This window comes from Anopheles moucheti, chromosome 3, assembly GCF_943734755.1.
Source record: "Anopheles moucheti chromosome 3, idAnoMoucSN_F20_07, whole genome shotgun sequence".
Lineage (NCBI taxonomy): Eukaryota > Metazoa > Arthropoda > Insecta > Diptera > Culicidae > Anopheles > Anopheles moucheti.
In genome coordinates, this window is record NC_069141.1 from 22,961,000 (window position 1) to 22,984,739 (window position 23,740).

General features: G+C 41.9%; 1 protein-coding gene across 1 annotated transcript in view; it reads right to left on the minus strand.

Annotated features, from left to right (window-relative positions):
• Nucleotides 1-4,012: 4,012 nt before the first annotated feature.
• Nucleotides 4,013-23,740, minus strand: part of LOC128302032 (histone acetyltransferase KAT7) — a 52,572-nt gene continuing 32,844 nt past the window's right edge. Inside the window, exons 6-8 of the mRNA XM_053038745.1 lie at nt 10,439-10,596; nt 9,596-9,691; nt 4,013-4,646 (exon numbers count right to left, since the gene is read on the minus strand). Of these exons, the coding sequence (XP_052894705.1) occupies nt 4,527-4,646; nt 9,596-9,691; nt 10,439-10,596 (374 nt within the window). The 3' untranslated portion in view covers nt 4,013-4,526. The remainder of the gene's footprint in view (nt 4,647-9,595; nt 9,692-10,438; nt 10,597-23,740) is intronic.

Consider the following 23,740-nt stretch of genomic DNA (forward strand, 5'->3'; position numbering starts at 1 on the left):
GTATGGTACTTCAAGATTTAAATGTCTTAACTAATATGAAACACAAGCCGAAAGGACCTTCTACCAACTACTAGATTAACAGTTCATACACGTGATTCTGTACCTTTAAGCACTTTTCCGAATAATTAATGTTCTTAATTTGTTGATTGCTCTTAGCGTGCTCATAATAGTTTGAAATTTTCGAACAACTTTAAAGAAAATTCTTGTTAGTTTATATTTTGCAACTAGAGGATCAAGTAGCCCTTGTTCTGACAGCCTGATACCCGGTTGCTAGATGCTTGATGACAAAATAAATTTTAGTTTAAATAAATGTAGTCTAATGTTCCCTTAATACTTCCAAAGCTATTGATGGGTCTGTAGAAGTGTAAAGGATTCAAACAAACCTATATTTGTGAACTTCTGAGAACTATTTTTAAATTGCAATATTGAACAAATCTAGAACATCATTGTGGTCTTTCCGATTTGAGAATAAAAGATAATACATGCTGATACGTTCTCATCATACTGCTAACAACCCATCGCAGCAACCCCCATAATAATCCCATCGTTACACATTGTCATGATGCTTCCCCGGGCCGCCAGTACGGCCAACATTCGATACATTTTCGCACAATTTCTTTATCTCAAGCAGTTCATGTTCCTTGCGGTTTCGGTATCAAACGCAACCGGTTGCGCGAAAGTGATCTTCCACCAAGTTCCCATCGAATCACCACCACCGTCGAGAGCAAGGCTTCTGCTCCACCCGGTCGGAAGCGGATCGAAATCATCACCACAGCACACACCATCGTGAGAACGGGCACATCGTTGCGTTTTCAAATCGTCGGTTTTACGGCGGGAATCTCCTTCACCAAGATTAAGTAAAGCCCTACGCAACGCAAAACGAGATACGCTAGGCAAAACGTCAAGGCTTCGGCTGGTGGTTGGACTGCAGTGGGATAGTGGTGACGCTGGCGTACCGGGGAGTTGCCACTTTATCCCCCTCACGGTGTGATTCATTCGTGGGACCGGAGATCACGCTGCTGCAACGTGAGAGTGACCGCGTTCGGGGTGCTGCAGGGTGGTATAGTTGCACTTTCTAGATCCAACTAACCGACACGTCTCTATCGCTTAATTTTTCCGACGTACGTCGTACGCCCACGTGGAAAAGCAGGAGACGCCAAGGAAGTAAACGTGTGGTAACGCTACCAGCGACACCGTCATGCGTCGTACCGTGTGCGTGGATAACTAACGCACCACGGGAAGCAACACGGTTACGTAAAAGCCACGGTTACGGTGGCGCCTAGACGCACGGATTTCTTCACACAGTTCTTACGCGGGACACGTGAGCATGTCTTGTTGGGCTTTGGCCCTAACCTCGTGTTTTCCTAGTGTCTTTCGAACCATTTAATACGGTTGTCCTATGGGGGCAGACTATGAACGACAAGCAAACAGGGGAATAATAATGTGGTAACGAATATCACTTACGCTAAACCGGAGCCACCGGAGCCGTTGGGGAAATTTGTCACCATTTTGTAATCGCATTATGGGTGCCAACGCTACACGTCGGTTAGAAAATCAAGTTGCAAGCATGAAGCTTTAACTGTTTAAGAAGAGAACAAAAAATACCTAATCAACTTTAACTCGAGAAGCAGGAAGTTATTCGAAAATGTGTAATTTATTCCATTGTCGAAACTTGAATACAATTTAGTTTACATAAAATTCTAAGTGTGCTAAACTAAAACTCTATGAAACTAAATAATTATGTCTGTTGAATAGGTGTCCAAAAATTTCGCTACTTTATAAAAATATTTGTCCTTGAGGCATTAACCCTCAAAGGCATTAAGTGACATTAATTAAAGATGAGGCTTTGGTTTGTCATTTCTAGCATTTATGTTGTTATTTTATTCACCCAATTTATCAATGAGACATGCTACAATTCAGTCAAAAATCGGAACTTAAATTCATTTTCATATCAAAACATTTTGATTTAAATTTGCCGATCGAACCTTCAATCAAATTATGTAAATGACATACTGCAAGTTGACATCATTTTCCAGGCGCACCAATGAAATGCTTTACTTTTAAAGGAAGTATTTTTGAAACCGCGAATATCCTCAAAACATTTTTCAAATTTCCTCAAAATATTGGGGCAAAACTCTTATCATTGCAACAACAAAAAAACAGCAGCAGCAGATGACGAACATAATAGCGTACGTTAATGTGATCCCGATGCACATTCCACAGCGCACGAGTTCATCACCTGGCATTATCCGGTAACATCCGATAATATGATAATTCACCACAATTTTGCATCATACACATCATCACTCTTCCCTCAGCCGAGTCAATCGTCCGTTCCTGCAGGAAGCACGACCTACATATACACGAAATGATCGCAACCACTGACACCCGTAAAAGATCCATCGTTCGGATGGACATTGTCACGATCAGCAGCTTCTTGCAACCTATCATTAAGCGTACCTTCAAACCCTGCAGCAAGGACTGCAAGTGCCTGGAGGGAATTAAATATAAACCGATCGATCGGTGTTCCGAAGCGCAGCGCGAAAACAATCCAGGCAAGGTTTGAAAGAATATTTTTCATTTCATTTCATTTTCCTCTTCCGTTGTTACAGTTTTCACCTCTATCCGCCAATAATGATGAGCCGCTTTACTTATCGGTCATTTCAATTAACTGAATGTTATACCCTGCGACGGGATAAATTGTGTTGCACACTTAGGCTGCTACCTGAAACTCATTAATTTTCGAATTCTTCACATCGCTGTGACGACAACTTCGCCATAGTTTAACATCATTCACTTGTACCTCGATTGCGCATAATGATGGTAATTTGAGACGGTGTTTCAATGAACACAAAAGCGTATACAAAACGCAAATAACATTAAATGAAACATTACGGCTTTGGAACGGTTTGTTTGACAACATTTTATTAACAGCGTAGCCAAAACGTGTTGAAATTCTGATAATAAAATTTATCATCACATTGTGTTTCTACCAGGAAAATAGATAAGCAACAAATATTAATGAAAATAAATAAGACAAACATTATTACATTTTGTTTACCAACCACTAATAAAACCTTATTTGTACGCAATTTACAATGAAAAACTTTAAAAAATAAAATCATTTGGTATTGACAAATGATTTCAAAATCTTGTTACATTTATATAATAATGTAATATTTAAATGTCTGATTAATTAAACTTATACAGCAGTCTTTGTTTTGGAGCAATGTGATTGTATTATCATCGCGCAAAAATGCGCTGAAACGTTCCCTGGGAATTATTTCCTAGAAGAAGTTAACAAAAGATGTAACAAAGAAGGCGATGAGCCACAAAGAGTAGCAAACCTTCGTTCGCGTCTGCACGGCATGATTGGTCGCCCTACACAAACAGGACACGCAAGAGATGGATGATGTTTAGAACCAGTTTCTCGGCATGCATCGGAAATTCCCAGCATAGTGACGCATCCGGAAATAAGCGAAATTGTTCCTACTTTGATGATTCACACTACAAATATTTTTGGCGCCATAACTCGACAGAAGGGTCGCGTATGTTTGCTTTATGATAAAAATACATAACACACCCGTCTTCCGAAATATAAATTATATCTTGTTGTTATGCAGGCGAAATTTTGAATCATTATGCTACTAAAATGCAATAACAATATCAAACATATTTTAATTTTGTTTGTATATCATGGTATTATACAAATATTTACCAATTAATTATTTATCTGAAATATTTACTTATTAATTTCTCAACTTAGAATTTTTTTTTTTGCCAGAGCTCGGTGAACTAAGAAGTTAGAATGAATTAAACAGAAAAGAACTATAAATAATTAGGGACAGTAAAATTTACTTCGGTGAAACAACCAAAATAATAGCATAAAATGTTTTATGACAGATTTTTACTCAATTATAACTATGTTCATATGATCTATTCTGCGAATAAAAGATGTATGTTTAGAATTAAATTTATACACTTCATTTACATTCATTTATTTATTACGCGAAAGAGAAAACCGAAACATAAACAACATATTCATTCTATATGCACGATGAATGTGATTAAATGTAAACTAAATTGCTGTTTTTATTTTACAATATTTCTTACATATTTATCCTATCAAAACTAACACAGACATCTCGATACACCTGTCAATGGATTTTAAATACTTAGCTGAACGTACGAGAAACAATACTAATACTATATGTTCTGTACAGTGACGCATGTTCGCCGTTGTACGATCTTAAAACTATCTACCGAATGAATTACCATTGCGTTACGTGTGAAATGCACTGTATGTTAAAATGTCAGCTCTCAAGCCGATACCTGATCAAAGCAAGCGATTAAAATTAACTCTAGCCTTTGATACAAACCGCTGTAAACGGGAACCGCATACTAACACGTCCACAAGTCTAGAAAACGCCCCGCAAACTGTTTTTACTCAAACAATTATTCGTCCCTGTGGTTGAATGGCCGGTGTTGTTGTAGATCGTATGAACATTATTCACATGTGGCTGGCGCTAGGATGATGGCGTTGACGGGGTGGGTGCTACAAATGGTGTCCACTTTAGGCAAGATTGATCAATCTTGGGCATGTTGCCGCGACGCTTCACGCGTTCCTCGTACTCTTCCAGCACGTCCTGAAAAAACAGCACAACATCGCATTTTAGTTTGCACCGTGAACGGGTGACTGGCTCTTCGAGATGATCCTCTTTTCGAACCATTGGATACAATTATTGTTGGAATGAAGAATCAAATTGGTTAAAACATACAAAAAACGGTTTGAAAATAAAAAAACCATACGAAAAGCCAATGAACATGAAACGCCTGTTCCTATGCGTCTTTAATGTGCCATTAACAGACACTTTCGCGTGCACGAAATTGCATTGTCCGATGTACAATTGCTGGTATGTTAAAAGATATTAAATAAAACAACTTAAGCTAATTAAAGAGAATCCTATTAGGACGCATCGTTTTGCCGACAAGGGCCTATCATTACTTGCTCAAGCAGAAACTGATAAGGATGAAGATTAAACATTCCATTTCTCATGTGCGTTCCGGGCGTCTCACTTCTCAGCTTATGTCTTACCCCGTCACTTAAGCTGCGCGCTCCGTCGAGTGCAATTCAACGTTTGCGAACATCGAAAGTTAATCTTAACAACGCATTGAGATAAAAAGAAAACTTTTCGAACATGAAACTGGATCGAGCATTGCGCCTGGGCCCAGAACTTTGGAGCGCTTCTTGGTGTAAATGGCTTAATTTATGTCGAGCGGCACGGTAAATCGATCCTCTTCCAAATCGACAATGCGCACAAGCACACAGACACTGGTTGTAGAATGCATTAACTGGAAAGATTGTAGCATTAACCAACAAGCTGTTTATGCCACAGCTTGTATGTGATTAATAATATCAGCGATCAAACATATCTCGTTAGCGGAAGGCAATAAACCCTTCGACCCGGAGGGTAGTATTTGGGCAAAGTGTGCAATTTGGTGCTGAAATTGCTTTTTGAAAGTGAAATATTTATCACAACATTAATTTCCAGCTCCATTCCTGCAGCCAAATTTTCGACAGAGTGCCTAGATTTTATCCACATCAAGGCGATAAACTCCTAAAATTACTACTTCAGTGAAGGTTTTATAGGAAGTTAGTAAGTTATAGTAAGAGCAACAAATATTTTTAAACAAATAATTTATTTATAACGTAATTTTAAATAAATTTGTAATGGCAAATAAAATGAAAACAACTTTCAATAACTGACCTATACTGCTTTTCATCTTATACCTTTATATCTCTATCAAATACACCGTCGTGCTGCACTGAAACACCTGAAAAGCTACTTGCTTCCCAACGTGTAAGAAGAGCTCGGACAGCACCGCAGTTTGTTAGCTTCGTGCCTTCAAGCTTCAGCCAACTAAATCGGGTAGCCACCGTCGTTACCCATTTTCGCAAAGTTACATTTTTTCGCAAAACAGGCGAAATCCCGGAAACGTCCATCAAACGAGCAATTACACGCTAATTAGCGAGATACGGCCAAAAGTTCCGGAGCACCATCATTTCGCAAGGCTCCAGCCACAGCCCCCGGGGGGAGGGGGGGGGGGGGGGAAGAGGGGAAAGGGAAACGCAAAGGGGGTGCGCAAAGGGAAGCAGATAAACCAACGAGGTCATCGGCGAATGCCTGAACCGGTGTTGTGGTGGTGGCCAGCATGAGCGCAGGGCGCATTCGCATTTTAGCTAAGTTTCGAAGCGCTTCGGCCGGATCTGCTCTAGTGATCGTGATCGTGAGGCTATTTGCTTATTGACAGCCAGAACGCGCTGAAAACGGTAGCTGGTAGTGTGGTACGGGTTCCGGGACACCGCAGAACATACCGGCTGTAAATGGCTGTACTTGCGTGACAGCGCACCGACCAGCTGATTGCTCTCGAGAGAGGATCGTTTCATCAAACTGTCAAATTTGTTGAAGCGTACCAATCAGGTACCGTTAGCCCCAGTAAGCCGTTTGCTGTGCAAAGTGGCTGACGATATCTAACACGGATCGGCCAAGCGCATCGATTGTTCCTACAATTTGTAAACTAAAAGATGGTCAACCGATACCGATCAACGGGGTAGCAGAAATTAGCAATGGGCGCTACACACACACACCCGGGTGTTGCCGTGGCTTGACCAATTTACCTAATGAATCCAATGGCATACATTCGCCCAAAAGCCAGGGAAACCAGGGGGCCGCCGGTGCATATCTCAAATCTGGGGAACATTTACTCTTCATAACAAGCCATTTGCAGGGAAAAATCTCAAGGCAACCGGGTATGCGTGAAGCCCAGTTTGCGACCAAAAACCATTGCGATAAGCTTCGTCGTTGATAATTAAGTTATTACTCATTTACATTTAAAATGGATCTTTTTTGTTTAAAAATGTTTCTTCAGGATCGCTTAAGGATCAGCGGAGCAGTATTGCGAATAATGGGAAGCAGGGAGAGCGAAAATGAGCGTTACACAATTGCTACCGTAAGCTGGGCAATGCAATTTTAAAGCTCCTGAACGCACGGTGCTGGTGCTGCAGGTGATGCAGGACTGTGTTTGAACCCGATTATCTTCGAAATGGTATTTAGATGGATCTTTTGCCCTCGCATTTCGATTGGCAATGAATTTGAGAAGAAATTTTTAAAAAGTTTTCTTTTCTCTCTCTCTCATTTGCTGAGCAATGGGTTACAGCAGCTGGCTTCTGGAAATGTTGATAGGAAAGCTAACAGTTATCTTTTTTGTGAATAAGCAGCTTAGCAAATAGATAACCAGTTTTTTGTTTTATTTCCACTCCCTTAAATACAAAACAAACCACAATACAAGGATAATACATCCCAAACAAAAAAAAAAGGTAAATTGAAGGCGCGTCACGGTTTGATCCTGCTATTGATGATCCTTAATCCTGCCATAAAAGGGCAATAACATCAACAGGTGCATCGGTGGAATTGCCTCCTAAGAGATAAGCTACAAAATCAAATTTAATTTACTAAAACACCACTCGTTTCTCTAACCTTCCCTCGCATTCCCTTTCTCTCTCTCTCTTTGCTCCATTCACACAGAGTAGTGAACACTGTTAGACCACCTTGCGTGTTGCGGTACAGCTGTGGATTACTGGGCAACTGATAGCTTCTCCAAATAAAGCCGCATCAAGGAGTGCACGAACTTGCAGTGCACCTAACAGCCCAAAACCGCATCGTACTGCTGCTGTTCGGCCGGCTTAAGAATCGTGGATATTGTGCGGCAGGCATTATAATTGCATTTCAATTTGCCGCCTTCTGTCTGACCGCGACGTCTAACATAGGTGTATCGAATAGCGATCGAGAAGCGTGTTAAGATAACAAAAAAAACGAACAAACTAACCGCTGCACCTTTCAGCTCCAAGTTTGCCGGCAATTTAGAGTGCATATGAATTGTTTATTTTTCTCACTTGATAAGTATCTCCTTCCCATGCAACTGAACCTTTCTACGGGTGGTGAGATGATTTTTTTTTATTGCAGTCATTGCAAATAAAGGCGTCCTTAAGTTTTGTACTTTTATTTTTGTTGGCTTGCATTCGTTAGAAAAATAAGCGATCGCACGTAATCCGGTCAAATGAAACCAGCCAGCTGCGAATATCATTAGTGCCAATTCGTTTGCAATCTGGTAAAAACGGTACGACTGGTTCGGTTGAGAAAACGTAACTTAAGAACAGATCTCCAAAGGTTCAACACACAAGGCAGGATCGCTTACAACCTTTCGCAATGTATCAAATCTTAAAGGTTATTTAGCAACAGCCACACAACTCCGCATGGCACTCATTCACGCTGGCAAGGTGACAGACTCCGGAGCAAACTCCCGAATCAATGGAGAATGATAATTAACGCCATTAGCATCCCGAAAACGAAGCATACTTCATTAGCAGCGGAAGCGTACACGATTCGGGACTTTCAATATCAAACAGCGCGCCTCGGTAAACAATGTTGCCCAAAGGTATTGGGGTATCCATATTACCCAGCGTTTCGTGTGCAATCAATTTTGGCACATTCTCGGTAAGGAGCTGATTAACCATATCACGAACGTGTATCGATGCCGGATGGCTGTGCGGACACAGGATCAGTATCAAACACGCAATAACTGTAATTAGGGGCCCATTGCAAATCGGCTGCCGTCGGGTTGCATCACGGTTGCAGCCCCGATTGGCAGGCGGGTGCACAATCGATCCGATAACGAACCAGTCAGCCCATGCCCGAAACCCGGAAGGGGTTCTTGGCGTTTATGCTGCCTTTATGCTGCCGTTAGACATCGTAAACATCTGCGTCGCGCATAAAGCTAACTGGCAGGTTGTAGAAGCAGAAGGGATATGTAAAGCATCCACGCGGGGTTCTGTTTTAACAAACATAATAACTGCCCTATTATCAATTATTTTCCATTTGGAAGTCAAACAACACTATGTTACAAATATATTAATAATCTTCCGGCAAGCTTAAACGTTTGCGCATTAGAAGAAAGGATAATGCTGTATTCGATTCAGGCATATCTTACGCACAATCACAAAAAAAAACCATCCAGGCGGTTTGTTTTCCCGAATCATTTAGCTTCACACATTCAACAGATGATGATGATACATTTGCCATTGCGGAATCTTATTATGTTTGTCTCATTTGCTGCGCATAAGAATTAGGCGCCATAACAATAAAATATGATGATCACTAATAATACCGTTGAGTGGCGTTTGTGTTGCAGATCCCAAACCCCTAAGACGTAACAATCATACATTCGTCATATGAAATATTCTTAATTCTAATTCGATATTATTGCTATCTGTTATTAATACTTAAGCAATCGTCGATGAGTCTAAAACGGGTGATTAGAACAAATGAAACAATTTCGGCTTGTGGGCATAGTTTGAGCTACCGTCGTGACTCATTTTGTAGCCTAATAAACAGACATCTCTTGAGCGTATTTTTACAATGCGAACTATAAATTGCTATAAGATAGACAAATAATAAAATAAGGAGCAAACTGGACACTCACAAACTGCTGATGATTATTTTAAAACGCAAAGAGCCCTCGTACTCGTTTTACTCACCTGTTTTTTCAGTATAATGTGCTTCCCTTTCCAGTACTTCATCATACCAAGGGCCTGCAGTGTACTAACAATATCGTAGGAATTTATTGCCATTTCCTGAAAAGATGAAAGCAAGGTGTCAAAAGTGAAGAAAATACCCAGCAGGCAAAAGGAGCCAAGTGGAAGAATAAATTGAAAAAACGAAAAAAAAAAAACACAACAAACAAGCATTTGATTCCCTTATTTTAATTTATAATTTAACCATCTTTTATCCATACATCGATTGTGCGAAATAGGCAGCTGCATCGTCTTGATGCAGCGGCAAAGGGGTGAAAAATGGTTGTATCCTTTTTTGGAAGGATACATTCATCACGCTGAACTAATGATTATTTAATTTGTTAATCAGCTTCGTAAAGTGATGGCAATCAAATTTAAGGTGTGAAACAGTGCTTATCATGCCCCCGGCAGACACATTCATCCTGTTGGTTGCAGTTACCAACAGAAGAACAAAAAAAAATCGTCATTTTCATCACTCAGCCAAGAAGAGCACAGCCAGCTGTCCGAATAATTGCGGCAATTTATCGAAACCCCCGTGTGATTGTTTTGACAGGTTAAAGTTATGGGTAAAATACAAACAGAATGATCATTTCACCGCTAAACATTTATCGAGTGTTTCGAAAGCAAATTACTATCCAAAATTAATTTTGTACGCAATTACGCACGAGACGGATAAGAAAATTGATATCTTGCGGATACTTAATACGAATTATGCTTCAATTAAAGCATACCATTCGAATTCTGCAGCTAAGACAAATTTTGACGTTTCCACTTTACTAACCTTAAATGGGCAAAACCTGGGCTTACCTGTGAAATGTCTTTTATGCTGAGAGTAGTTCCAGGTCGAGAGCATAAGTAGGCTAACAATACGTCCTTCCAATACGAGCGATATGATATCAATCCGAGGTCAGAAAGAGGTTTCTCTGGAGAGCCTATTTTACCTTCCACTCGTGTTAGGAGATAACCTGTAAATAAAACAAAAGATAACAAGACACATTTTACTATAGCTTCAACGTAATGCGATTAGAATGCTTGATGAATTTCAAAACAAATCTTTAACACATTGATGAAGTTTACTTCACATTGGTTCCATTTATTACTTACGGAATTCCACTGCAAATTCAGCAGCCAGACAGATAAAGACACATCCCCACGCGTGTCCGAAACAAACCACCACAGCAGGTGCTGTCCAGATAACAACATGACAAAATTGCGAACACGAGGGATTGGATTGGCTTTATGCGTTGCTATGCTTTATACCGGATTCGTTCGATGAACTGGCTGTCCGTAAGAAGTGTTTGCCATTTCAAGGCTGACAGCTGTATTAAGATCATTGACCAGCGTAGAACGTGTAGAACGTTATCCCCGAAATCGTGTGTGTTCTTGGCCCAAAGATTGATGCATTTTGTGTTTCGTAAGGAACCCATGAGACTTCATAATCATAATGGGAAGCACAAGGTAAGACTTCTTTATAAAGCTTTTTCGGTTAAAGTTTTTTTAGAACACTCAGGGACTTAGAAATTTGAAACACTAAATGATGTTTTAATTGCAAACCCCCAGTGATCTCATTCCTGTTCCTTGAGGGTAAACGCAACTTCATTCCTTGTTACTTGTTTTTTTTTTTCTGCAACATCCATCCATTTTGGGCCTTATATTAGCATGCAGTTTTAACGGTCAAAAAAGGAAAGGAAGCAATTAAACGACAGAAAGTCAAACATGGTATGAATGGAAAAAAAAACAAGGAAATGACCTCATACCATCATTAACTTCATATTCGTACTCATGACGTGGGCGGTTTGAGATTAAAATGTAAAAAAGATGACAGCGTACTTGAACGAACAGTTCTTTTGACACAAAAAATAAAATTAAATCAAACGCAAAAACAATGAAAGAATTTGATGTCCGTAAACATTGTTACAAAAATCTAAGGGGTTTGCATACAACAATTATTATACGCTGAATTTTACGCCACAATATTACTGCAACCATGTTGAGAAATAGCAAATAGATGAGCAGGACAAATGTTATCAAACTTCCGCTCATTCCTACCGCGCAACGGAGCAACAAATAAAGGAGAAGCTGCTCGGCAACATCCGAGCGGATGTTCCCAACGTACTCCACCCGTTGGTGGTATGGTGTTTCCGTCGTGTGGTTGTGTGTGAACGATGGGCAAATTTATTATATAATTTAACACTAAAGTCATGTTATGCACCGACACCGACAAACCCTGTCGTCGCGAACGCTTCTTTTGCTGCGCGGATTTTCACATTCAAGCGTTGGTATGCGTATGTACAAATTACCACGACACGATCGCGGTGACGTCCAACATCCCCCCAAAAACAAAACAAAAAAATCGTCCTCCAAAAGCGCCAAACGTGATGGAGGAGTTTTTTGAACTCACGCTTTATCTCTCCGCTGGGCGTTCGGGTGCTCTCTCAGTCAATGACAAACGTTTAAACATGGGAAGTAAACATCTCTCCGAGTTCAATTTGTTGAATAAAATTCGTTTTGAAAAGGTGCGAGCATAACGAGCATAAACTACAATGAACTCTGCACCTAAGCGGGAGGGAGATATGCATCTAACAACATCCTAAATTTTACAACCCAGAAACCCCCCGGAGAACCCCCATTTTGTGGTATCGAACAGAAATGCAGCACATAGGAGGTGAAAGTTCATCAGTTCCTGCTTATCGGAGAACGCTCCCGGAGAGCGGTTGTGGCTGGAAAAAAAAAACAGGAAACATATGAACCTACCTCACACCGGCGAAAAACAAATTGTGCAGTGCAATGGCTCGTTTATGTAGTTATGGCCGTGCCACACAAAGCAGCAACCTACCAAGGTGGGTACGTGGGTTTTTCGGTTGGGTCGCATATACTTCCGCATGCTTTCTCGCTCGCATAGCGCCATTTCGATTTCCCCTTTCGTGCTAGACGACTGCACTAATATTGCCATACTATCTTCCAGACATTGTAGCTGGAATGTGCTCCACCCGGTGAAGGTTTACTGCAAAAAGGAAGGATCGCCGAACGGGCTTGAGGGTCATTGCCTTGCACAGTGTGTGCGTATATACCGTAATACCGATCTAGTAGCCTGTGCATCGAATTTCCCCATAGTTCCCAGTTTTCTACGAAACCTTCGCGGATAAAGCTTTGCCTGTACATACAAAGCAGGCCAGGAAAAATGCTGCTGCCTCACCGATACAAGCCAAATACATCCTGATTCCCAACACACATTGCCCAGAAGCCGTCCACAAACACCGTTACAGGCTGCAAACCAGACGCAACTCTCACGCGTACTAGTTAGTCGACCAAGAGCGTAGTACGCCCACTCGGCCCATAACGGCAACAACAGCAGCATAAAAAAGAAGGAAAAGCTCTCTACCCACCAAACGTTCTCCGGACGTTAGCCGGTACCGGAAAACCCGAACCGGGAAAAGCGAAAATGGAAAGTGAGGTTTAGGAAAACCTATAACGCATCGACAATGACGGCGAAAGCGACAAGCGGTGGCCTAGCGGTGGAGTGACAGCGAAGAAGGACGCGGCATGGAAAAACCTGTGGTGGGAAAACGGCGCAGACAAGCGACGCTACTAGGGCGCCACACCAAAGTTGCGCACTGTTGACGTAGGTTCGGGTTTCCGAGACTGTCGGGGATTCGCTTCCCACTTTTCCCATCCCCTCCTCGCCCGGTGCGTTCTATCTTGCTCTATCTCGTTAGGTACTTAGCACTCTTGCGTTCCCGCGCTTGCCAGTGTCAATTACCTACCGGCGGGGGGGGGGGGGGGGGGGGGGGGCCCTCTGGTTTGCATCCGACCGTGGTTTCGAAACACGAGGATGATACACAACCGTAGAACTGTCGATGGATTGCTCTAGACGGTCGGTAATTTTTCGCACTCAGTCTCCAGTCCACGCTCTTTTTTCCAGTCTGTTACCTTTTTTGCTTTCTTCTTAATGTCGGCGGCAAAGGAAAAATCCCTACGAAAGTCATCTCTTTCACACCTGCGCTTGGGATTTTCCCATGCGTATGTGAAGCGGAAAACCGAACGATTTTGGTGTTCTTACCTCTAGTAGCCAACGAAATTAATTATATGCGCTGTCGCTTAATGGAAGACATTGAAAAGTGCTTTTGCCGAACAATCCGTAGACGCAAAACATTACGGCGAGCTTAATTGATATAATTTATAATGAATAGAATGTTTCGTTATTCTCGCATATTTTAAGGGCAAATATTTCACATCCCCAACATAACCAATGTTTTGATTATTGATTTTTGTTATTGTTGATTATTGTGGCATACTATTGTCAATTGTTTCAATTGTTTCAAAATGTCTTACGACTAATTGCAATGTAAATAAAATCGATAAATCGATTTAATATAACAATTTCAGGAAATATGGAACCAAGCGGTGTAAACTCTTCTATATCCTTAAAGTTTATATATATTTTTTTAAATAAAGTGATTAGTTCTATAGCTTTGAGCTTCTACAATTCTAAGTTATTTCTAAACAAGGAATTTATAGAAGTGAGACATAAAAGAGACCCTTCAAGGGTTTTATGTTGACTCTGGATGCGTATATGATAAGACTCCTGATTAGTGTTGTGATTAATAAATCATTTGAGAAGACTCATCCAAATCATTCATCGACTCCATAAATCTTCAATCAATGATTCAAGATTCTCCATAGTTACTATCAATAAAAAATGTACAATATATTCGTAACGCAAAGAAATCCGCGAATTCTTGAAGCATAAGATCTTTCTGAATAAATTAAATAAAATTCCAAGACAACTGTTTTCAAAACATCATCCAGACATGCAACAATTTAAAATGCAATACAACACTTTTATAAATTAACATACAAAAAGTTCAATAGCTGCGGCATTTGTAATTGCATCTTTAGCTGAGCTCAATTTTGGTATGACCAATTAGTAATAAGCAGCAAATGTGCTATAACGCAGACACATCATGATTCATCATGATAATATACCGTCTGAACAAGTACGCCTTCATCGGGCATCCGCAGCCATATGCGAATATCCGCCTGTTCCCAAATACAAACATGTATTATTTTGAAATTGCAATCATGCATCTACTCAGATTACCAAGTGTGTGCATCACAATAAGATACCTTCATTAAGAGTCGCCTCCTGATTACCAGCTGTTCGATCGTGGCTGTCGTGTGCACGCGTTGATCTGGCAGAAGAAACAAAAAAAAAACAGCAACCTTCGAGCACAACTTTCAAACAAAACACGCGCAAGTGTCCGCTCAAGTGTTCCTTCGATTCGCACGAAAGGAAAACACATTGCAGTGCTACGCCGGTTTTCTGCCGGCACAATGTACAGATGATTCCACTACATTGTTGCAACACATCGCACGCCGTACTCGAATTATATGCTCACAGCCTTAAAACCATCGCAATCTATCATCGTGTGTTAACGTCAATGAAATGCCGGTTTGTACCCTGTTTTTTTTTTTTGGTTTTTGGTTGGTCCGACTTTCTGATGAGCAGTTTCTTCTCACTTTCCAAACTTCCGGACATTTTTTTTTTTTTGGGGGGAGAAACCGAAACGTGCATTCCACCGTTCAATTTTTATTTTATTTCGGTGTGAGTTGTTCAATTTTTTTTAACCAAAACTCACGCATTGTTCCTGGTAAGGTTTTTGTGAACATTTTTCATTCTTTTTTTTTGGCGGAGAAATTAGTTTGCGAGGAGATAATTTAATTACAGTTTTAAGGTTCCTTTAAGCTTCATTCCACTTGTATGCAGGGTCGGGGGAAAAAAATAGACCCCAAATGAGAATGCTTTTTTATCTGTTTCGGTTTCTTTTTTTTAATGTTTTGCTGCCATGAACTATCTGGGATCACCGGGCCGTAATTGAGTAATCAATTAGTGCGATTTCAATCAACTTCGTCTTGAGCTGCACGTTGCTGCACCGCAACTCGCACACCACGGAGCCCTTCCCGCCTGGGTCGCGTTACCCACCAACATTCCATTTGCATAACCGTGCAACCACTTACGGTTATGTGTATCACATTTCTCCTGGGAAACTTGCTTTGCCTCAGGTGGAAGAGCCGGGTTTTTTTTTCTTTTAAAGCAAAAAAAAACCCGTATACGCTCGTGGGTTCCAATTATGACCGCCTGACTCAACGTATAACTTAAGTGTCTTCATCTTCGGCAGTATCGCCGTCTTCCTCTTTATCCGTTGCACAGCCTTTTTCTTGGCCGCTGGTCATTCTTTTCTGCAAGCAATTCACTTCACACTAGCCGCCATTGGGGAACCCGGGGAACGCATTCGCCACCGCCACCACTGGCGGTTCCGTGGTTTTCCCAAAGGTCAGCGCTTGAAATCCCATAAAGCCTGCGTCTCACGAGAACCAAAACGGCAGAAGGCAGATTAGCCAGTCGCTTACCTACACCACATTAACAGCTCCCTCGGGAATCAAACGCGTTCGCAACGATACAACGGGCCGCTTCACCACTGACCTCTACGGGCACACCACGATGTTTCCCATGGCACGCAGGAAACGTCCAAAAATTGATTCACATGCACCATGCTTCCGGACCACACTACGTTAATCTTCTGTCTTATAAGCGTCCCTGCTCCGCTTCCATGCCCGTGCTATTCGTGCTACTCCCTCCACAAAGCCAATTCTTAGCGCTTGTCTGGGAAATAGACACATTTGCAGAATTTATGAATACAATTTACATCCACTTCGCTTTTCAAAGTTTAGTCTTCCTGTTCGTCATCCGCCACGCTTTGCTAGGAGTATTTTTAGCTCCAAGTCATTATGCATCCCAAGCGACCGTGTAGGGCAAATTTGAATATAACAAATTATGTTCCGAGCAGCCGTCCTCTGTGCATTGATCGGCTAATTATTTCGATGACCGGTGGGGTTCAACAGTGACCACCCGGAATATTATACAATGCCCGACGCTCGGCGATAATGGTCCGACGACAGGAAATTAAGATAACTATTAATATGAATTAAATATAAAAACAAAGAAACAATAGACCACTCCACAGCTTATTTCCCAGGATAATTGGCAGAACGTCTGGCACGGTCTATGATTAAATTCTACAGTTCAAACAGTGGTACCGGTAAATGGACACATATATTTAGAGCTTCGAAAGATATTTCAATCACTGCAAGTCAAATACATCATATGTTGCGTCTTGGAATTTTGTAAATCGAAGTAACCATACCAATCGAAGTAACCAATGTTAAATGAATTGTAAATGAATAGACATTTGTTAAAATGGCTATATAAGTGGGAGCAATTGGCGAGTAAAGAAGTTTTTGGTGAATCGGTTGAAATAGGAACATCCGGTTTCCTTTAACAGAGCTCTGGTCTTCGGCACCTTCTATCTGAATAGACTCCCCAAGCTTTGGATAAGGAGCAATTAGCGAGAAGGGCTGGTAAGCGGGACGAATCACCCATAGACTCTGCTTCGCCGAGAAAACTCCGTTACCGTCCTGTGACTTCAGCAAAAGGACTAGTCCTTCGCGTGGTCTGCCGTAGAAGCTCGGCATGTAACACCATATACAACTCAACATGTAAAGTACAATCAAGGCATTAGGAGCTAGTCGATCTAGATTGCTCATACCAATGTCAGTAAAATTTGTTTTGTGCCGTGAAATAATTCTTAGTTGCCCTACGTGCTTTTTAAAAAAATTTTATTGAAAGAATCTGCCGACCTCAAAAGGAAACGATCTAGTAGCTGGAATCAAAGTGCACTGAATTTTCCCTGTTTTTTTTCTTCTTCTTCTGTCAGAAAACTGACGTCTCCCGCTCGCCAAATTGCATCATTGAGTTTGACACTTCGGCGTCAAACAATAATGATATACTCATACTTATTGTAAAATTTACTCTATATTGTTCAAATCTATAGATATTATGGCTTCAAATTACCAAACTTGACTAAAACAGATGATAATTGATTTGAATCCTGCATATCATTTTCATTTGCGTCCTTCGAGAATGAATGTGAAGCCAATTTAGCTCAAGATAGTAAACCCCACAGTATCAACAAAAACTACGCATCTTCATAAATTCTTTTAAGCCAACTATACTTTTGTTGTTACAGCTTTATTCTCCATTCTATCAATTAAATCTTTCTGCATCCAGCAAGGATGATTTTTTTTTGTCGCCCGTGCGTCTACTTTTCCAAATCTCATGTTCATCGCATTGGCGTCCCCATCCTCCAACAACAGTTTTCCAACACACTCAAACCCCTCAGAATACGGATTTTCGAAATGGTTCCAAAAATTTAATGGAATGAGCACGACGAGTGCGCGCACGTAACGGCACAAGTTCAATGAACGCAGCATACGAGAGTTAGTACGCCAGTCTGCCTCGTTCCACTGGTAACGGCGCGTAGTAGTACTACTGCGTCTGTCTGCTGTCTGGTCTAGCCGGGTCTAGACTTACTCATCCCGAGATCCTTTTCACACTCATCATTTCCACAGCCGGGCAGCATTCTCTCGTTGCATACGTAGTACGCTCCCGAAATGGCTCTCCCTCGCAACGGGCAAACGCAAACCCGGGGGTTGTCTGAACAACCCATCCCCCGGCCCCGGCACCCGATCCGACGAGATTCTGGGATCTCCCTCGCAAAAACATCAGCTGGATACTGCTGGAGAATCCCATCCCAGGACTGGCAGGATTGTAGACAGTATTTACCCCCCGTATTGTGCCAGACATCGGGAGAAAGAGAGATGAACAGTCTGAATGCTAAGCATCGGAGTGTTATGTTCGCTGCGAGGAGTGAGTGAGTGAGTTATGGTAGGAGAATTTACCGGCCTTGCGTCCAGCACCAGGAGCACAGGACTCTGTGGTGTACTGTACAAAAAAAAACACGAAGCGTTGAACTGTACAGTACTGCATGCGCTTCTAGTAATGTTATTTTATAAATTATGCTGTTTTAAACTTAAAAAACGAATTCCCCTAAATATTACATTTATTTCATTGCACAAACGATTGTTTGTAACTTTTTTAGATAGTCCTGTGCTTAACAATCATTCATTAGAAGCATCATCCATCTTGAGCTTTCCTGTTTGGTTACGGGGAACAATTGTTACTAGCAATGTCGCTAACCTCAGGCGGCCTCTCAACGGATTTCAATCGATATAGACACCACTGACAGATGAACAGAGATATCCATTTCTAACAAAGGAAGTACCCACCAACTCAGACATCTTGATGACCACTTCAATGAGCAATAATAATCCCATTTATAGAAAACATCCCTCGGGAAAATGGTGAACTGTGCAACAAACTTTCCGCGCACCAATCGTGCCAAAACAAACAGAAAAGGAAGCCGAGGCAGAAGCCGGGACAAAAACCACACAGCTAAATATTAGCTCTCATAAAGTTAAACAAGAAGCTAATTAGGCTAACGGCGGTAGTTGCTGCTAAGCGAGAGGGTCAAACCTCCGGCTGTGGCTGTGAAATATCTCCCTCAATGTTAACAAGACATGTTTGATAAATCGAAATCAACCCATCAGAGACACACACACACACACACATATTATCCATCGTTCTGGTTGGATGGGCCGTACATAATTGTGACAGCAGCGCGGATGTTCCTGTACCTCATTAACTTCGGATTGCGGCGTGCAGGCGTGTCCGGTGCGAAGGAGCAGAATGCTTTATCGTTTAATTTGATTTTTTTATTAATATTCTTGCATATTAAGTAGCGTACACACTCTTAAGCATTGTTTTGTTTGTCTCGTGGCACACAAAGTGATGAAGAAATCTGGCGAACCTTGGGACATCCAGCGGTATTTAGCAGTATGGCCTTATGTTGCTTTGGTCAATTAAGTTTCGATAGCCCTCGATAGGCTTCTTCGAACGAACCCTTTATATTAATCTGTCCCCAATTAGTGTACTGCATTGGAGTTTATCCTACACAACTTTACATTGGTTAAATTGTACCTCATCATTTTGATAAATGTGTTACATCCGTTGTGTAATGTGTGAAAACACACCCAATTAACTATTTGTTGTCATACCGATATCAACACCACAAAGCATAAAATACAAAAAAACACCAATAAACTCAACAACTATAAATCATAAATAATGTAAAAAAAACCTTTTAAACAAATAAGTTTAATAATAATGGATAAATAAACAGAGATAGGAGTTTCTCCAGCGTATTTATATCCTTCTATCTATCCTATACTATATTTCTTATAGTGAATTGATAGTAAAAAAGTAAAGAAATTTGCAACAAATCGTGTTGCCCATTACTATCCAAGATGGGCTCTAATTCTATGCCACCATAATATCACATTTTGTGGCATGTGAAACCCATTATACATGATTACAGCTACACATTATTTGAAATAACTCCCTTCGGAAGAATAAAAGTCGCCAAAAGCGACAGGTTTACAGGACCTGCCACGATCAGACGACCTCACACCCCAAATATTGCTTATTTGCCCGTGTCCACCTTCCTTTGCTGTTTGCATCTCCCACACACATCCCACACTTGCGTGCGTCCTTTCTCTCTATTTAACTCTCTTTCTCTCCCTCGCCTGCTATCTTTCTCTCACGCCTTGCTTTTTCCTAGCTCAGGTTCAATATGTATCGTCTCACTTCTTTTCTGCCAAACATCTGCACCGAACTAACCGAAAAATGTACTCACACTAGCGCGTCTGAAGCTGTCGAGACTAGATTACAGATCTACTCTGTCTAGACAGTTAAATTTATACCACCCCCAGCATCGCGTTCGCACCATCCCCCTTCACACACACACGCACACACACACGGACCCTCCCGCATAGTCCCACCGTGCACACAGACGTCAACCACTAAAACCAAACGGGACACAACCACGGTACCCATTCGGGGGGTTAAAGTATGCATTCGATTGGGGTTGGCCACCCCGTTTCCGGAGGGTTACAGACAGCTCGATGCCCGCGCGACCGTCGACAGCATCGGAACTGTTAAGCTATTTTTCGGATATTACACGGCGCCTTTCACCGAACCTCGGCGCTCATGCAAAAAACTTCGTTCTGGCCCCTTCCTCACGCTTGAGCACATGTACAGCAAGCACCAGCAAGTTTGCCATCGATGGATGCAATCGGTCATCGGACCCCATCCCGAAATGCAGCTTTCAATCAAAAAGGACAAAGAAGCGACCGGTCCTCTTGGGAACTAGGACCTAGGCTGAACGCTACCGTTCGCATAAGATTGCGAGGCGATTAGATTTTATCCTCCCTTAAATAATCCTTTTCTCGCTGTCAGTTTCAAACATTCTTACATTCGGATAAAACGGATACAATAGAGAAGCCGGTGTTGCAGGACGGCACCATTCCAGTGGACACTTTTTCATTACATTACAAAGATTGGTAGGCTTTCGGCGGACGTCAAATATGCTACACATCGAACGAAGCGAACCGCCGGGGGAGGGTTTGGTCTTTGGTCACATTTGCATGGCTCCCTGCATCGTCCGCAAAACTGCACAGGCGTGTGGTCAATTCTCGGATTCCCATGAGGATAACTCTCAGCCACCTCGCAATGATGTACGTAGTGCGCATCACAAGGAACTGCGTTTCGTGCCCGTACTTCCATCTCTTGCAAATAATAGAATTACTTTCTCGCTCTCTCTCTCCCTCTCTCTCTCTCTCTCTCTCTCTCTCTATCTTTCTCTTGGTCTCGCTATGCTGCTGCACAATCTGCAACTAGAGAGCGCTCTCAACGTTTCTAGAGAGATGCCTTCCAACTGCAACGCTTCTGCTCCTGTGCATCTGCCAGCATCCGATAGTCGCGGGGAGTTGGGAAAATCGCATTTAGCCGTAACTGTACAACACACATACGGTCATTGCACTATCGGTGAATCGCAATGGGTATTGAACGCTTCGCACAACTACAGCCACATCTCCGCTGGTTGTATGGTATCGTCCAAAACCGTCCTGCAGAACATAACAAATCCCGGAACCTTCCTATTATGCGCTCGAAAGCATCGTTGCACCCAGAAAAAGGTAAATAAAATCAAACAAACGACAAACGGGACGTTCGCGGGGGAAGTAAATGTCCCGCACGGGGGTGTGGGGGGCACCAACACATGAAAGTTATGAATTATTATGATTATTAAATTGCACTTTCGGAACTTTACCGGCACCGGATGGGTTCAAGTGGCGGAGTGGAAAAGGTGCACTGTGTATCTTGTCATGCCAGGGATGCAGGGATGCAGTCATTGGGCTGAAAGTCAATCAGATAACAAGTGCATACTTCCCCCCGATGGGTGCTCGACGTAGCCTTCACTCACAACAGAATGACTGTGAGCTGTGGCGGATGAATACTAATTCAAAATTCCTCATCCACAATTAGTGGGACGGTTCTTGATGAGTTTCAAAACTAACGAACATTTTATAATAGGTAATATAACTTTAATAACTACCTCACATCAGTAAACAGTTTACCAAATTGGGTTTAAAATAACTTTTTAATTTAATTTATTCCTTAATGATTCACCACCGGCAAATAAATCAAATGAAGCTCAAGTGATGTCAAATTGAAATTATCTGCACGCATCGCACACAAACACAGGTGGTGTTTTTTTTGTTTCAAACTTCTTAGAAAACAAACGAATGCTAGCCCACTACGTGAAGGGTACATCCATAAAAGCGCCCATAAACCGCTTGATTGGTATGCAATCCAACCGACTTCCCACAGGAAAAATGCACCACGTTTGGCTTCATAAATCAGGCTTCAACCATCAACGATACAGGTAACGAGCAGCACAAGTACATCATGTGGCCCCTTTGCAACTCATCCACAATCAATTACAATAACAACAGTGGAATGCTGCTCGTCTTGCAAAGTGCAATTCACCCGTCACCCCGTTTGGGTTGCGGGTTGCGACGAGCCACAGCTGCAAAAAGAGCGAGAACAATAAAAAAACAAAACATAAATGCAGTTCCAAGCTTTTCGGTGCAATTTAACCGAAGCGCGCACGAACGTGTGGAAACGCGCAAATCAAAAGCTTAATGTCTAATTACGGCCGATCGTACCGAACCGCGATCGCAAAGGTGAACGGATCATGCTTAACTGAACGGCGATGCCCTTTCTAGTAATGCGCTGTACGTTTGATGCGAATTTTAAGCTGCATTCAAACACCATCCTATCAGCTATCCAAACGAGGACTGTCAGCTAATGTTTGTGGCCGTTTCCATCACCGTACAAAAAAGAAATTCAACCATTCTAACGGCGCGTGCGTAAATAATGATCGTATCTAACGAACAGGTGAAGCGTTATCCCCCTCGCAACATTTGAAATGATCATCCACTACCGATCGCTGCACCGACCGGGTAGCGTGTTTGAAACATTATACGTTTACATCGGTACCATGATGAGGTACATTGGAATTATGCCATTTATTACACGATCCCTTTCCACCCCGTCCGTCCGTCCGTCCGTCGGTGTAACGGATGCATCCAACACTTATGCTGGTTGATGAGCTGTTTATGATGTCATTAAATAGATAGAATAGAGCTTCCGGTCAATTTCGACCAAAAATTAACAAAAAAAAAAGAGGCTTCATTCATCCCTTTCTTTTCCAACCTTTTTTTTTTTTGCTGTTGATGCCTCTTAAGAGCGGCCCCAAAAAATAGGTGGGAATGGAATGATGAAGAACGATCATAATTCATCATAATAAAAAATTAAAACGTTCAAACGGAAGAAACGGACACGCAAGATGCAATTGAAACGATTATAAAACTATCGACTCTTTTTTATTTTTCAATAATAAAAACTTAATTCCATCAAGCTACTCTTAAGTGATAGAATCACTCCCGTACAATAAAATAACGCATTGAGGGTTGCATCCCAAAAGGTTGCATAACGCATCCACAATCGTTATCTTGCAGCCGGAGCGTTTGCCTATCCGGATTCCAGGATAATGCAGCATAATGTTGGCACCACCAGCCGGCATCTTGCAATGCTTCGTGCAACGTCCACACGCCCGCCTGGTTGGACGCCAAGAATGAAACATCCCCGGCGGGTCTGTGTGTGTGCGCCTGTGGCGTGAACCTCGCTTCTAACTGTGTGTATGTGGGTCCGATAGTGTGCACACACCCTTTTTCGGAACGGTTCCATTT